Genomic DNA, 16,925 nt, shown 5'->3' with positions numbered 1-16,925 from the left:
CAAACCATCCTTGTTAATGCCATGCAGAATCCTGTTTTTTTTTTTGAAATGGGCAGAGATGTGATCACCTTAACTACAAGTGAAATTGACTTCACACTTAAGGGCCGGTCATAAAAATGGGTTTGATCAACTTATTTTCAAGAACGTTTTCTACTCACAATTTGAGGGAGAGGAAGGCCTATCTATGTCCTTGTCTGACATGGACGGGAAGGGTGACTGAGTTCTAAAAGTAAATATCTTTCATCCACTTTCTTCAGCACTTACTTAGCAAAGTATCATGCAAAATGGTCTAAAAGTCTACTGTCTTAAAAGATTTTACCAGCCGATACCGGTTTGGCTCAGTGGATAGAGCATCGGCCTGCGCACTGAAGGGTCCCAGGTTCAATTCCGGTCAAGGGCATGTGCCTTGGTTGCGGGAACACCCCCAGTGGGGGGTGTGCAGGAGGCAGCTGATCAATGATTCTTTCTCATAGATGTTTCTACCTCTCTGTCCCTCTCTTCCTCTATGTAAAAAAATCAATAAAATATATATTTTTTAAAAAAGATTATGCCAAAGATGCTACACCCTAATGATTGATTGGTTGTCCAATAGTCACTTCCAATGGTTTTGAGTTTTTGTCCCTTCCTCCCAGATCCCCATCGCTGCCATCTTTTGTAGAGTTCAATAGACTATTTGTATGAGCACTTTTAGGTTCACATCAAACCAAGCCGAAGGTACAGTTTCCCCAAACCCCTTCCCCATCCCCGCCCCATGCACAGCCACCCTCACCTCAGTACCCCTCACCCCCACAGAGGAGTGCCTTTGTGACAATCAGTGGACCTGCATTGACACATCATCCCCCAAAGTGTACATTGGAGTTCACTGTTCATCCCTGCAAATCTGGTTCCCAGGGCCCCTTTTAAGGTGAAGTGTAGAATAATAGGAGTTTAGAGTGGAAGCAGATGATGGAGATTTCCTTTGCCCTTTCCAAGCACCTTTACAGACCATCTTCTGCATCACCCACGTTTAGAGAGGAAGGACCAGGGACAAAGGTTGGGAATTTGATTAATGACATGCACCTCTCCGCCTCGGGGTAGCAATTAAAAGCACTTGTGGGGAGCTGGGCCGTTTTCTTAAGTGAAGATTTCCCCTCATTTACCTTTTGAAAGTCTGGATTCTGCCACATCAGGTTTCCCTTAGAGCTGAGCGCAGCAAGGAGAAAAGGTGCTATTTCCGTGTTGGGGTGGGGGGAGAGAGCAGTGTGAGTGAAGGAGGGTGTCTTCGATTTCCCAGGCCCCAGGATACAACAAAGAACCCAGTGAATAGATTTAACTGGCTACTAAGGGGTGTGCCATGGCCATTCTGGAAAAATCCCAGCTTTGTGTCTCCTGAGCAGAGACGGCAACGCAGGCACGTAGGAGGCCCTGCTGCTCTCTTCCCAACAGGAACATCTTTGTTATCCAGGTGGCTGGTTCGGGATTGTTTTCTTGGTGACGAGGGAGGTATCCCTTTTACTATGTTGGAAATGTCGTGACACCAAAGCTTGTTGACTAACAATGACACATGTGATGCTGCTGGATCCACAGGCATGGCGGCTCCTGCAGGGGAGGGAGCTCCGAGGAGCAGGTGCTGGGCCCACAGACAGGTGAGCGCTGTGGAAACCCACCCGCTCTGCCATTTCCAGATCTGCCACCAGGAGCCACATCTGGAAGTGCTGGGCTTTTTAAAAGCGAAGGGGATAAGTCCTTCCTTTCATATTTAAATCTCCACCGTGTATTACCCTCATGACAAGGATGGCACCTTTGACAAATTAATTAGCTGCCAACTAGCATCCCCCTTTCTTCAGATAAGACATTAGCCTTTCAGAATAACATGAATACGGAATTGTATGGAACACTACCAGCAATCATCGGTAGCTGGTTTAACTAACACTCACGTATAGGTCATCCTTCTTGACAACTTGACATTTCCCAAAGGAAGGAACTAGGAATCAGTATTTATAGATTCATCTTATGCTTCCCCCAACCCCCCGAAACTCTGCCAAAGCTAACATCTCTGGGTTAAGATAAAACCTTGCTGATAATCAATTATATTGTGCTCTTAATCCACAGAAATCTAAACGTAGAAACCAGGACCATTCGAAAACACCTGTCATACCGACTTCAAGTCAAAACTCCCATGCGGCCACTGCCCACTACAGTTTCTAGACGTTTTGTGTTGTCTTTTTATTTTTTTAAGAAGAGCGAGCAGTGGAAAAAGAAACATGGCCGATAATCATGAAAGTAAGAAAACCTTAATGAATTTTGATCGTTTTAATAAATATATATCAAGAAAACCTCACTTTATTACAACAACACATACATATACAAGCGTCTATCATCTAAGTTTTCAACATCAAATGTTTATCAAATATTGAAAATAAAGGACAAACTTTACTATTTAGCCATAACACAAGAACATGTTTGAAAAAATTGGTCCTTGTGGACATTGTCCAAATGATGATCCTACTCATACACTGTATGAATGAGACCTATATTTAATATTAATAGCAATAATAAAAAAAAAGCTTTATCTTGGAGAAACTGGGAGGACGTACTTCATTCCTCCATTTGGCATTGGTTCGCACAGTCCTGTTTAAGGAGGCCCAATCAGATAGTGACCTTGAAATTGGAACACAGTTAAGCAGGAGGAATTGGCTGGAGCAGAGGGCAGGAGGGTCAGAGGGGCACCCCGAACCCTCTCACAAATGTAACAGGTTAAAGAAATGATTGAGAAAAACGTTGACCAAATACGCAGTCTGTAGCTATTGCTGGCTGAGTCCCATTTCTCCAAAATAACTTTCCCAAACCTAAAAATCTTTACATTCTTTAAGATAAAAACCTTATTGATCACCACATCATTTATTAACATTGTGCTTCTTAATCAACAGCAAAAGTTATATATAAAAAAACCACATGCGTTTATAATCTAAAACGAGTGAAATGATGCAGAACCGATTAAAATAGAATGCATGCCACTGGTTCGTGAATTTCATTGGACAAGAAAAACCAAACCAAACCGAAGGACCCCAAACCCAAAAACCCAATCCCGGCAACAGACGGTTGCCATAGAAAAGCCCAAGCAGCTAGCGCTGGTTCCCAACCGCTCTCTCTATTGTCTCCTCCATCCCTTTCAAAAAATGCCAAATTCCGAAACAACCGGGCATCAAACATAAAGGAACAGTAGAGATGTCGAATCAAAAGTTTGAACGCAACAGCTCGAAGGTTAACGGTTTCCAAACAATATCGATCCACCCTGTATGTGTGTGTGTGTGTGTGTGTTTAGTTTTTTTTTTTTCCTGTTTGTTAAATCCCTGCTGTGACTCTGATTCATCCTTAATTTTCACATTGGCAAAAATTAAGATAAAGTTAAGGCACCGAAAATCGCCCTGTATACCACTTCTCTAAAAGCCTCATCATCACCCATCGCAGGCAAGCGGGAACTTGCAGGGAGCGCCCTCCACTCATAGTGCTGATGGCCGCTCTTTGACAGGTGTGCTTCATTTACCGTTATGTCCTGTTTTCATCTGTCCCACAAGACTGTTAGGTACAAATACTTCACAGGCACCATGAAGCCATTTCACCTCGCTCCCCCTGTTTTCAGTCTTTCGTTCAGGAAAAAAAAATACTGTCTCCTATATACGAAGCAGACCTTCTGGGCTGGTTATATGGATCTGTTTACCAAAAACCTGCCTCATTCATTGGCAAACGTGGAAGTTTCTTAGCTAGTGACAGGCTCCTTGGGGATAACGGACATGCCACAAGGGCTCACTGTCCTCCCATCTGTCTAATCTACTGGTCTTTCCTGTAAGAAAACCAAGATAGACTTGGAAGCATGGAGTCCACTGTTTTCTTGGAAAAAATCACCACCCTTCTAAGTAGCTCACTGATGCCTAACCATACAGATGTTTTACGTGATCTGCTCTCCAGGCATTCAGACGACACGGCGTGTTCATGGCATAATCGTATCAGCTATACAAAACTAGAAAAGTCCATTCAGGATAAAATGCAGGAGCGCTGACGGGTCATGCTGAGCATGCGTCAAGAGTTGCGGAGGGAAAGGATGGCTCGAGTTCTACTTCCTTTTGCTGCAGCACAGTTTGTTGCCTGGGGAGGGCTCCTTTCTCCTCAAGGACTTCTTCCAGGACTCGCTGACGCTGTTCTTTTCATTGTAGCCAGTCTCGAAATAATCATAAAATTGGCCTTTGCACTCAAACGCCAGGTCGTGTCCCAAAGGTTCGTGGCTGAGGGGGCCGCCGGCCCGGTCAGTGTCATCATGGGATTTCTCATCATGTGATCTGGCCTTTTCCTGAACACCAAGCGACCTGGCATTAGTGACAAAGATTTCGCTGGCAGGTATGTGGCCATCGCCCTTGTAAATCGGTGCACTGCCGACATCAAAATCCACCTGGTGGGAACAACTTGGTAAAGGCAGAGGGGAAGAGGAGGAAGAAGAGGAAGAAGAGGAGGAGGAGGAGGAGGAGGAGGAGGAGGAGGAGGAGGAGGAGGAGAGGGAGGAGAGGGAGGAGGGGGAAGAGGAGGAGGCAGTGGTGGAGGCACTTCCAACATTAGCATTGACAGAAAGGGGTAGATTTAGGTAGTGGCCACCACAATCTTGGTAGAAGCAGCAGGCATGGATCTTCTCACACTCCTCTTTGGCCATCCGCGGTCGTTTCCGGTAAGGACAGTCCTGGGCCACGAACCACTCCTGGGCAGGGGCGCTGTTGAACGAGCAGGCGGGAAAGCACCAATTATTCTGCATGATGATCTCCCCATGGATCCTCTTCATCAGGTTGTTTATCAGTACAGATCTCCGGAGGTACACTTCAGGGTCATCGATGAACTTGAGCTTCTCTAAGGACATGTAAAGGATGTGGGCTCGCTCCTCGAAAACGGAGATGGTCTAGGAAATCACAACAGGAAGAGAAGGCTTAGGAAAGGGACTCCTACGGTGGGCAGAGCATCGCAGCATCGTTCTTTCTGAGCTGTGTCTGCACCTGGGAGCAGGCGGCCCTGTTTCCCCAGGTCCCCTTAGAGAGGCTGCCCCCCAGGCTGCTAAAGTCCTTTTCCTGGCTCACTGGTGTGGCCACGGCCCAGGGAGTCCAGCCACACGTGAGACCTCAGCAGGGACAAGCCAGGTTGCTGCCTCTTTCGTGGCACAACACTTAACTGTGCTGTAAGAAGTCATGAGGGTAGCCGAGACCGGTTTGGCTCAGTGGATAGAGCGTCAGCCTGCGAACTGAAAGGTCCCAGGTTTGATTCTGGTCAAGGGCATGTACCTTGGTTGCGGGCACATCCCCGGTAGGGGGTGTGCAAGAGGCAGCTGGTCAATGATTCTCTCTCGTCGACGTTTCTAACTCTATCCCTCTCTCTTTCTCTCTGTAAAAAAATCAATAAAATATATTTTAAAAAAAAGTCATGAGGGTAGTTTCCCTGGAGGGCAGAGAGGCAGTGACTAGAAGGGGGCCATGGAAGGGTTCTGGGTTCTGGTAATGTTGCTTCTTTTGTTAAAAAAAATAAAAAATAAAATAAAATATATCAATATATATCAATATATATATATATATTGATATATATATATATATATATAAATATATATATATTTAAATTGATTCCAGAGGAAGGAAGAAGGGAGAGAGAAACATCAATGATGAAAGAGAATCATGGATTGGCTGCCTTCTGCACGCCCCCCTTCTGGGGACACAAGCTGGTAACCCCCGGGCATGGTAACCCCCTTGGCTAGAATCGAACCTGGGACCCTTCAGTTCGTAGACTGACGCTCTATTCACTGAGCCAAACCAGCTAGGGCTGACGTTGCTTCTTGATCTGGATACTAATGACACAGGCATGTTCACTGTGTGAAATTCTTCAAGCCATACTCTTATGATACTTGTGCTTTTGTGTGTGTAATACACATGTATATAGACACACAGACTCACATATTGTATGCCAACAAATGCTTTTAAAAATATGCCGACAGCCGAAACCGGTTTGGCTTAGTGGATAGAGCGTCGGCCTGTGGACTGAAAGGTCCCAGGTTTGATTCCGGTCAAGGGCATGTACCTTGGTTGCGGCCACATCCCCCGTAGAGGGTGAGCAGGAGGCAGCTGATTGACGATTCTAACTCATCGATGTTTCCAACTCTCTATCCCTCTCTCTTCCTCTCTGTAAAAAAATCAATAAAATATATTTAAAAAAATTAAAAATTAAAAATAATAAAAAGATGCCGACATGCAAGTCATAAGGATTCCACTTCAAAGCCTGGCCTAGCCATCCAGGGGCATGAGACCTGGTCTCCTTGTTGTCCCTCTTTCAATCCTCTGGATTTCATACTTGCAATGATTGTTGCTCAAAAGGGGGATGATGATTGAGGAATGAAGCCCAGAACCTGAAAGGATCTGAAAGGCCAAAGTAGGCATCCTTTTGGGCTGGGCAGGAGCGGGGATGCAGAGAGGGAATGAGGACTCCCTCCTGAGCTGGGGGATACCCACCATCACTGTGTGAGGGGTGGTACAGATCCAGCAGAAACTGGAAAACTGCCACAACCACATCACAAAAGGGGCATACACTGCTTGTGTCCTAGGCGCCAGCTATTCCAGCTCATAAAAAAACCAAATGGTAGCCTAACCGAACCAGCCCAGGCTGACCACCGGCAGGGATACACACGCAGGGAGAAGCCCAACGCCTGCCAGTGTGTGCTGATGTCTTCATGAGCAGGGTCCAGGTGACTTCTAAAGCACAGGGGTGGTGATGGGGAAAGTGGGGAGAGTAAGAAGAGACAGAGAGAAAAACTATAAATCCTCTCTGCCTTTCAGACAACTAGCGTCTAGGCTGATGAAAGCAGCAGCTATTTTCTGAAGAAAGATAATAGCCCTAGCCAGTTTGGCTCAGTGGGTAGAGCGTCAGCCTGCAGACCGAAGGGTCCCAGGTTCGATTCTGGCTAAGGGCACATGCCTGGGTTGTGGGCTCGATCCCCAGTGGGGAGTGTGCAGGAAGCAGCCAATCAATGATTCTCTCTCATCATTGATGTTTTTCTCTCTCTGTCCTTCTCCATTCCTCTCTGAAGTCAATATATATATATATATATATATATATATATATATATATATATATATGTATGAAAGATAACAGTAAGGGAAAAGAGATGGTGTTTGAAAAGCTTCGATGGCCAGCTTCACACTTCTACACACTGTCCCGATCCTGTAATTTTCTTATAATAACGTGCAAAAAGTTAACTTTGGTGTTTTCTTGGGAACGGATGATATATCTGAACAAACTGAACGTATGTAACAAACCTGCAAGGAAGTGCAGGTTTCTACTTCCATGCACACACTGGAGGGAGGGTGGGTCCACCCGGGAGGGGTCGGGCAAAGCCCAGAGGGAGCACCCCACGTGGGCACACGCGGAGGGGCACTGTCACAGGAGCCAGAGCTGAGGGTGAGAGCAGGCCAGGGAAGGGACAGGGCCTGGCAGCACACGGGAGCACCGGGACTAGCCACCACCCGCAACACAGCGCGAGGAAAAGGAAATCATTTGTAAAAGAGGCGCTCCTTGGGTTATATAATTCTGTTATTTCTGGGCAGTGGAGCGCCTGCTGGCTCTTTTTTTCCAACTCCTTGTGAAAAATAACGCAGGAACCCAAAAAAAGTGACAGCGATGAATATGGCTGTTTCGAGAAGTACCTCCCTTTCCTTGCTTAGGGGGAACAATTGGATTTCTGGAAATGGATCAAGCAACTGTTGTTACTCGGTATCTTAAACTCTTAATAAAAGTAATGACTATTAAAAAAACATACTTTATGGCTACAGCTGCTGAGTGGTGGGTGAAAATCCTCTTCTTCCACATACTTCCTCTTAAAGTATGTGATCTTGGATGTTGTTATAGGATTTGAAATTCCCCTGTAATGTGATCCTGTGGTAATAAATCAGATATGACAAATGACATGCCGTTTGCCAGAGGTTCTCCAAACAAAATACTTTTCTCTCCTTTCCCTCTAGAAGATAACTTGGCTATGTAGCTCTCTGTACATGTGGTGATTAAAAACAAACACTTGTCTTAATAATTGCTATCATGCAAAATCCTGCAGCCCAGGCCAGCCAAGGCTTTCTAGACAATGACAGAGGAAAACGACATATTTCAGCACTTACTAAATATTCAGATTCTTTGCACAGGCAAACTCAAAAGGGGAGGACTGTAACAATTCCGAAATAATATTGATATTTATTCTAATTGTTCAATTAAATTCATGATACCATAACACCACTGTTCAAATACAGGGTCCCCCCCCGCGCCCCTGAAATGTATACACTTTAACAGCTGATAGTTCAATTTTGAAAATGAAATGTATTTTAATAAACACCGTCTTTATAATTATTCAAAGTGTGTGTATACATTTTGGGGAACACCCGATACATACATATACTAAATTATAAGCACTAATAATTAAACAACTTTAAGGTATTATTGGCTTTAGGTAGGGAAAGAAACGATTATCTGCACATCGGAGTTACAGTATTTCTTCTTTCAAAATATGAAATTTAAAAATTTTGGGTAACCAAAGTCCTTGTGGCTCTCAAAAACGTAACAGGTCAACCATGAATTCAAGTAGGGTCTGCTTTTTAAAAGACCACAGCTTTTAATCCTTTTTTAGCCAATCAGACTTCACAAGCACTTGTGTTACATGGTAGGGCTCTTTAAAAATTGCTAGTACTACACACAAATCCAAAGGAGCTTACCTTAAAACATTAGACTAAAGCCTGAGAAAGAACATAGTTCTGTTTTCTGAGCTTTGACGCCCCCCCCCCCGCCCCCTACAATACCAAAGCCAATTGTGTGCTTAATAAGAAGAAGAGATACACACAGCATGGTTGGCCCGGAGTGCAGATTCCTTTCTGTCCCATGGGACCAGGATTTCATTGTCAAACCCACTGGGGCTTGCCTGGAAGAACCCCTGGAGCTGGGCTCAGCTCAGAGAGGCCCTGCAGACACCCTCTCCTCCCACCAGCCTGGCCTCAGAGGGCAGCGGGCCAAGGTCAAGAGCGGTACCTGCCAGCGGGGGGCCGGCTCCCCGGTCTCCCTGCAGAGGAGCCTGCGCTGGCCCTGGGGGGCTGGGGCCTCCGTAGCTGTCAGCCTCCCATAGTGTCTGGTACCCTGCAATTTCGGCAGCTCCTTCCGAGACAATGGGCTCGCAGAATCTATTCATGGACAGAACCAGAGTCATCTCTGACAGCCTCAGATCTGGAAAAAAACCAAAAAACAGAAAACAGCCTTGATCAGGAGGAAGGCAGGCCATGGCCTTGGCATCTTCAGCCCTTTGCTCTGGGAAACTTTTACGTCTGGGTCCTCCCTCCTTTCACCCTGAAGCAGTTTGTTATTTATTTTTTTTTCCTCAAAGAGAACCTCAGTAAACTCTCCGGCTGCTGTTCGCTCAGCCTCTGTTCGGCAATCGGCATCTCATGGGCGGATCTTGAAAAACCCCATCTCGTATTGTTCTCAGCTTCCCCTCAGCCCTCTCCGAGACAGCTGCTCTGCCTCCTAAACACACATCTTCCCCCTGACCTTGCCGCAGAGCATGGACCGCCAGGAGGCAAGGCCAAAGCTCCCGCGCGTCCTTCCTATTAATAAGGCGAAATCAATTTTCTAGCCAATCCCCCGAGAGTCTCCTTTGATGAGACCCGCTAATCAATCAGAAGAAAGGGGTGAGGGAGGCAGAAACCTCCACCGGCAAGCAATCCCTGCTGATGCTCTCGGGGGTTCCTCCACTCCGCGGCCCCCTCCTCCTCCTCTCGTTTCCGCGGGGCCAGCTCCTCTACAACAGTCTGGGGCTCCCTCCGCTTTTCTTCTCCCAAAGCGCAGCAGACAGAAACACACTTGGTAGTTGTTTCCACCAGCCCTGATCGGCCTGAACTGGATCTGCCTCCAGTCAAAACACGGAGAGATGAAGACAGAAAATTGGCTCCAGTTGCAAGCCGTGAGTTGCAGTCCCGCAGGAGCCAAGCACAACATCAGCGGGGCAGGCAGAATATTAAACAGGAGCCAGGGCGCTGGGGCCAGAGGCAGCCGGCAACTCCTTACCCTGCAGAGCCCAGGCTCGAGGCAGGAACTTTCCAGGAGGCAACACACCCCTGCCCTGCTCTCTCCGGTTCCTGTCCTTCCCCAGGGACAGGGAGCCTCCTTGCTCTGTGGCCCCTCCATAGTTCAGGTTTGGGGGGGGGGGGGGATGGGTCATTTCCATGGGGGCTAAGTGCCCTTCACTTGGTTCTAAGTAGGCCTCCAGGCAGGGTCAAGAGTGAGTTCAAGGGAGGAAAGGGTCTGATCCTACAGTAAAAGGACCCAGGGGCCACAGATTCGTGGTGATGGAGGAGCAGCCTCATGCCTCACTAAGGGCCAAACCTTCTCCCTCGCTCTGCAGGTTGAAGAGCTGTCACAGAGAGTGAGGTCAGGCCGGCTTCCTCTGCAGACTGGCTGTCTTGCAAATATGCATGAAGGCTCTAGTCCTTTGCTTTCTTCTCCAAATTACACAGCTTGTCATGTTTTGGGGAAAGGGTGACTCTCCTCCCATTGTCTCGTGGGAGACTGTTATTACCTACGTGTTCTAACAAGGGGCCACTTCCAGGTGAAAGCCACCAGGAGCATGGGAAAAAATAGCTTCATCAAAGTGACAAATGTCCCTCGGACGAGCACAGCAGCTCCTAGCAGCAAGGACTCCGATCTTCACCCAGGCTTCTCTTGGAGATCCTAAATTCCACCCCAACCTCACCAGAGAGGGAAGCAAAGCCTTCTGATGGCCAGGGGAGGTGTCTGGGTTGGAAGGGTGGAGGGTCAATGGCTGGAATTAGGACCCAGCTGGTTTGGGCTTCTAAACCACTTACCCCTTCTCTTTCCAAATGCCCTCCAAAGAGGCAGCTGCTAGGATTATTAGAAAAAATCTTATTGCAAGAGAAGAGGAAGAAGAAGAAAAAAAGAAAAGAGGTTCAATGAATGCTCTAAAAAGAAATGGCGGGACATGTCATTCATTTCGTCCTTTGAGTCATCCACCAAAAAAATGTAACCTGTCACACCCTCCAACTCCGCACCCGAACAAGTTACAGAACCTCGTGCTAATTTATTCCCTGGAAGACGCTCATGAAATGGTCCACGCTGAAGCTCTCGGCCTATTTTAAGACAATTGCCTCAGGAAGTGCTACTGCCGTGAACCTATGAATTAGAGGTTTTTCGGAGGCAAGTAGCCCTCCCTTAGAGACGGCAACAATATTTTCCAGCCTGACATTTACCCTCCCTTTTTTTTGTGCCGGATTCTAGGAATAAGATTCGAACCTTCTGCCCGAGAAGAACTTTTATTACATGGAAACCAAAGCAGGTTGACCCATGTTAAGAGAGGAAAGCATTGGCAGGGCCGAGCAGCAATCGCCTTTGTTTAACAGGGCCCGATGTGGGCCCTGGGCTGTGTTATGTCAGCAAGAGTTTGTTTACCTCTTGAGGACTTATTGTTGTAGCGTTTCTGGTTAAGGCTTTCAGTGCTCCTATTTGTTAGTATTGTTTCCAGGACATAAATATTTATCATCACGCATTGGAACTTGAAGCATGATCTTGAAACAAGGCAAAATTGTTTTTATTTTGGCTGGTTGTTTTGTGTTTTTTTTTTTAATTTTTTTTATGTGTGTGTGTGTGTGTGTGCTTTTTCCTTTATGATACTAATTTCAGTTAAGTTTTTCCTCTCCGAATTGAAAACTTGGATGCACACAATGCTAACGTGGAGAGCATTGTGTTCCACAGCAATTCAGTCTTTCTAGTCTACTTAGACTGTGTAGTCAGGGACGTTAACAAATGAAGAAGGCACGTTTCGGGTTCAGGAAGGACTGGAGTGTGCAGCGCTCAGCACCGATGGTTCACGTGATTCTTTATTGGTGGTACATGTGCAGACCACACTGTCGTCATTCTCTGTACGATGCCATTTACCTATCAACCTACTACCGAAGTCAGAGGCTGAAGTCCACACATTGATGTGCTGTCAATATGCAATAGAGCCACCCAGATGTATATGAATGGCAAAAATCTGCTTAACATCAGAGATGAGTGGGTTAAAAAAAAAAAAAAAGTGTGTTCAAGTGTGTTTTGTCTATACACTGCGTTTAAAATGATCAAAAGGCTCTAACCTTTTATCCTCAGGCCCCGACATGCCTGTTTGGTGAGGTGCCTGTTTTGTGAGCCACGTGGATGTAGCGGTATGACCTCTCAAGCATCCCCAGATGGCCGAGAGCTCAAGCCAATGCTCGCGGTAAAGTTACCAGGCACTTCTATTCAGTTTGGTTTTTCCAGATGGGTTGGGCTTTTTTTCTCTCTTCTTTTTCCCATTATGATGCTAATAAGAGTGACTGGCACATAGAACAGGGGAGCCCCAGATTCAGTGGCACCTTGAATCTAACGGAGGCCTCCGGTCATTCTCACCCCCTTCTGTCCTTAGAAATGAGAGAACATTTTAGTAAGAGCCTTGAGGCAGGTAGAGGTCTGATGCCAACACTGGCAAGCAGGGAAGGAAAGGGCTTGCTATTTTTCAGAGCACTGACACTGCCAGTCTCCAACGCCCTGGCCCAGTGGAGCCAAGCCCAGGCCGCTCCACATTGTCCCCAATAAGACCTCAACAGCTCAGCCCGCCCTCTGGAGAGCGGTGGCTGGAAGAGGCTGGATGGGCACAATCAAATCCTTCCAACCCTTCCAACACAGACAGACACCGCTCTCCTGCCAGGCCTGGCAGGGAACACCTGTCTGCCCTGAGCAGCGCCTTCCGCAGCCTCAGCTCCCAGAGCCCTGAGCTCCAGGCCAGGTCCTGGGCTGGAGGAGGAGAGGTGCGAGGTGGGTGTCCAGGTCCCTGGGCCAGGTCTCCCCATCCCAGGGCCAAAAAAAAAAAAAAACCACACAAAAAGCCTGGGATCCGCAGCTTAGAGAACCGACCTCCCTGCAGGCTGGCAGCAGCCCTCACATCCCAGCTCCCAACCAGACACACCCCCGGGGTCGTGCCTCCGAGCGAGCCCCTCCGTGGGGGGCAGCGAGCAGAGCCCCGGTCTGCCCCCGGCCCCCAGGAGAAAGTAAACAACACCCCAAGAGTCTGGGAACAAAGGCAAGTTGTCTTTCCACAGTCTCCCCTGAAGAATAAGAGCTATTCTTTTTCTTTTCTTTCTTTCTTTCTTTCTTTCTTTTTTTTTTTTTAAACCAAGTTTCCTTCTAAGGGAAATAAACACCAAAGGTGGGATTCCAAGGAAATGACTCAGGGCAGTTGGCTGCGCTCCGGGCGGTGCTGGCCGGGTCGGCGCTCAGCCCGCAGCCCATCTCGCCTCCCTCCCGCCCAGCCCGCCCGGAGCCCCGGCGGCGGGAGCGCCCTGCGCACCGGGAGCATCGGGGCTGCGGGTCCGCGACCGCATCTCCCGCCGGCATCCGCGGGTCTGCGCCACCGCCCACCCCCATCTCCACCCCCACCCCCACCTCGACCGATCGCCACCGCCGGACACTCGGGAAAGTTGCTCCAGGGCGGGCGGGGGGCAGGGAGCAGAGGGGCGGAGGCGGGGACCAGGCGGGCGGCCGCCGAGCCCGCCGGGGAGGTGAGCTGAGGACAGGGAGCCGCCGCCGCCGCCCGCAGCGCGGCCGGGCTGCCGGGGCGGCGGGGGCGGGGGGCGGAGGTGGCGGCTCCGGCGGCGATGCCTCTTCCCTGCAGGCGCGCGCTCCTGGCATCCGCATCCCGCATCCCGCCCTCCCCACCTGCCAGGGGCCGCGGCGTGCAGACCCGAGAGGATCGCTCCCCCCTGTCCCCCGTCCTCTGGACCGAAGGGGACAGGCGTCCGCCTGTGACCCCGAGGTCCCGCCGGAGCCGCCGCGGCCACCTGCCCCTGCGCTCGGCCCGGTGCGCGCGGGCGGCGGCGGCTCCCGCCCCGGGGAAGCCCGGCCACCTCCGCGCCCGGCTGCGCCCCGGCCCGCGCCGCCCCCCTGCTCCCGGGTCCCGATCGGGCCTGAGCGGATCCGCCCGGTGACCCCGGCGCAGCTCCGGTGCCGGGAGGGCGCGAGGAGGCCGCGCGGGTGCGGGTCCAGGCGAGCGAGATGCCCCGGGGGATCGGCCTCGGCCCCGCCGCCCCCGCCCCGCCCGGCCCGGCTCTTACCGCGGGGTCAGCGGGAGGCGGCGGCCGCTGGTCCGCTCGGGGGCTCGGCGCCAGCCCGGCGGCCGGGGCCCCAGTCGCGCCGGTCCCGCCCGGCGGCCCGATCGGCGGCGGCGGTGGCCGCGGGGGAGGCGGCGGGCGAGGGTCCGGGCAGGTCCCGCCGCCGCGACCGGGGCGCCGCGCCGCCGTCGCCGCTGCAGACGGTTATGGTAATGAGCGGCTCTGTCTGGCGAGGTGCGTGCGAAACCCGTCAATCCTGTTTGCCATTTCCCCGCGGATTTCCGAGGAGAGGTGGTGCAGGATGCCCCCGGGGTGAGAGAGGCAGCATGACAAGCGCGCCCGCTCTCTCGCCCTCCCTCCGCTCCCTCTGCTCCCGCCGCCGCCGCCGCCGCTCCTCCGGCTGCACACGGGGCGCCTTCCCCTCACCCCCACCCCAGCCCGCCCCCTGCCTCCTGCCCGCCCTCCCTCCCCTCTCTCTCTCCTCCCCTCCCCTCTTCTCCCTCCCCTCCCCGTGCCCGGGGACTGGCGGGCCCAGCTCCAGCCCGCAACCCAGACCCCACGCGCTCCCGGCTCCCGCCCTAGCCCTGGGGGCTCGGTTTCAGCCGGATAATGTATTCGCTTGGCAACCTTCTGAGATAGCTTCTCATTTAAAAAAGAAAAAAGAAAAAAAAATGGTTTAGTTTTGTTGTTGTGCGTGCGTGTGATTTAAAAAAAAAATAAGAAAGAAAAATCTGTGCTTTCCCACCCTTTTTGCAAAAGGACTTTCTTCTCCTTTCGCCACAGCAAACGGAGATGAGAAACAGATGTCTTTGCAGGACGGAGCCCTGACTCCCCCCTCTCCCCTGGCCGCCCGCCCCCGCCCGGTCCCCTCCGGAGCTGCCTGCGTATGAAAAAGCAACGTTGGTCTTGCTGCAACTTCCATTGGCAACACTTTGTGGCTGGGGAGCCTCCAGGGAAAACCTCCAGGAAAAAAAAAAAAAAGTAGTAAAAGGAGGCTATCCTTGGTCAAGAGAATGTCATGTAAACCACGCCGGAATCACATGATTATTTTGCAAATAGTCCTTTCCTCTTCCTATATGGGGCTCAACTGGAGTTTGCTTTTTTTTGAGACATGAATTCATGACTTCTGTCTGGGGACCCCCTCGAGAGTGGAGATGGGTCATTTCAGGTGTAATGAACGCAGAGGCTGGGAAGGCTGAGAGACCTAATAAAACCAGGGGGGAAGGCACCTCACCTGCACAGAAGTGTTACAAAGACTATAATGTTTGTTTACTGCTACTATGCCAGATGTGCTAAATATAACACTTCTTTAGAACAGTGATCCTCCGACTGTGAAAAACCAAACCCCTGGCTGCCTGGCTCCCTGGGAATCCAGGAGAGAGAGGCACAGACTGAAAATAGGAAGGGGAGATGGGGGGGGGGTGGGGGGGGGAAGGGAGAGGAGCAAGATCAAGCGTGAGGATTAGCATCTGCAAATTGAACTCTATCTAATTTGCATGTTTATTTCTTAGAATTGTAATTAAATTTGTGTAATAAATGTTTTCCATTTCATTTGTACACTTAAAATGTGGGTGACTGACATGCAGTTAAGTGAATTTTTTTTTTTAAAAAAAAGCAAATGTAGTTTATTGAACAAAGCAGCAAACAAATATTAACCATAATTAGAACTAATCTGCTTTGAAGGTATTTTTTGCTGAACTTTGTACATGAAAGCCCTCTCAGAGGTTTTAAGGGTATTAGGGAGCCGAGAAAAGGCAATTACGCCGAAAACAGACACACTCAACGGACTTCCAGGAGCAGAATTTAATTTTTTTCCAAAAGACATTTCAGGGTTGCATGCCTAAAATTGGGAATGGGCATTCATCTTGGCTTTATTCGGAATCATATTAAATTGCATTGGCTCAGGCGTGATACATAGGCCATTATGATGATAATTTAAGAATTGTAAAGATGCCATTTTGTGCAATCAATGGGTGTTGCGTGCCCAGATTATGGGCAGAATATAATTTTCATTTGGGAGGGCAAGGAAATGCATAAGGGCATTTGGAGCTGTGCAAGGACTTGGAAATCTAAATATCAAAAAGTGGTTAGTGCTTAACGTAAATGAAGAACTGGGCTGGGAGGCATGGCTTATTATTGTTTTTATCTCCCTATATTAAAGTTTTATAGCATTTAAAGGACTATGGGGAAATCCCCTCATACTCTTGGCTGTGTCAAAATACATAAAACCAAAAGGAGTAAATTAAGCATAAAATTGAGAAATAACAGGAGACGAAGTATCAGCATGGGCTGCACTGGCATCTTCGGAGCTTTGGCTCTGAGAAATGAGCCTTCTGGGAAATTGGCATTGCCCTTGGGAGGGGAGGACTCTTGGCTTTAATGTGACAGCAAAATGGCACCACAACACAAGCATGAGGTCATTGTACTTCACAGCACCCCTTGTGGTTCTGGGTATGAACTTGACCCTGGCCTGTGCAGAGATGTTATGTTAGCACGTCTTACTGACAGCGTTTCCTGCCCTGCCTTTCATCTCAAGCTTAATGTTTTCTGAGATTCAGTGCCCAACTGTTGACAATGTGAACCAAAGTCTACAAGTAGGAAAGGCAGTCAAATAAACGTCCGTGGAACGGGAAACATTATTCAAACATTTTATAGAAAAGACCTAACGATAAATCAATCATGAGATATTTGGAATGAGCTAATGTAATTTATAATAAGTTAAAATATTCAACCGGAGAACTATGATGTCATCATTTCCTCTGT

The 16,925-nt window shown here is 49.2% G+C and overlaps 1 protein-coding gene across 2 annotated transcripts; it reads right to left on the bottom strand.

Annotated features, from left to right (window-relative positions):
• Positions 1–3,969: 3,969 nt before the first annotated feature.
• On the bottom strand, positions 3,970–14,572 carry SERTAD4 (SERTA domain containing 4). 2 transcript variants are annotated; one of them, XM_045583103.1, is made up of 5 exons: positions 14,166–14,572; positions 9,064–9,255; positions 7,814–7,929; positions 4,545–4,921; positions 3,970–4,499 (listed from the first exon to the last, which is right to left on the bottom strand). In XM_045583103.1, the coding sequence occupies exons 2-5, from the start codon at positions 9,236–9,238 to the stop codon at positions 4,094–4,096; spliced, it is 1,074 nt and encodes a 357-aa protein (XP_045439059.1). In that variant the 5' UTR covers positions 9,239–9,255; positions 14,166–14,572; the 3' UTR covers positions 3,970–4,093. The 2 variants fall into 2 exon arrangements, with proteins under 2 accessions (XP_045439059.1, XP_036298304.1); XM_036442411.2 differs by having other exon boundaries at positions 3,970–4,921; positions 14,166–14,571.
• Positions 14,573–16,925: the final 2,353 nt, after the last annotated feature.

This window comes from Pipistrellus kuhlii, unplaced genomic scaffold (assembly GCF_014108245.1).
Source record: "Pipistrellus kuhlii isolate mPipKuh1 unplaced genomic scaffold, mPipKuh1.p scaffold_m20_p_18, whole genome shotgun sequence".
Lineage (NCBI taxonomy): Eukaryota > Metazoa > Chordata > Mammalia > Chiroptera > Vespertilionidae > Pipistrellus > Pipistrellus kuhlii.
The sequence above is the reverse complement of the archived record's forward strand: the minus strand, read 5'-3'. Positions and strand labels throughout refer to the sequence as shown.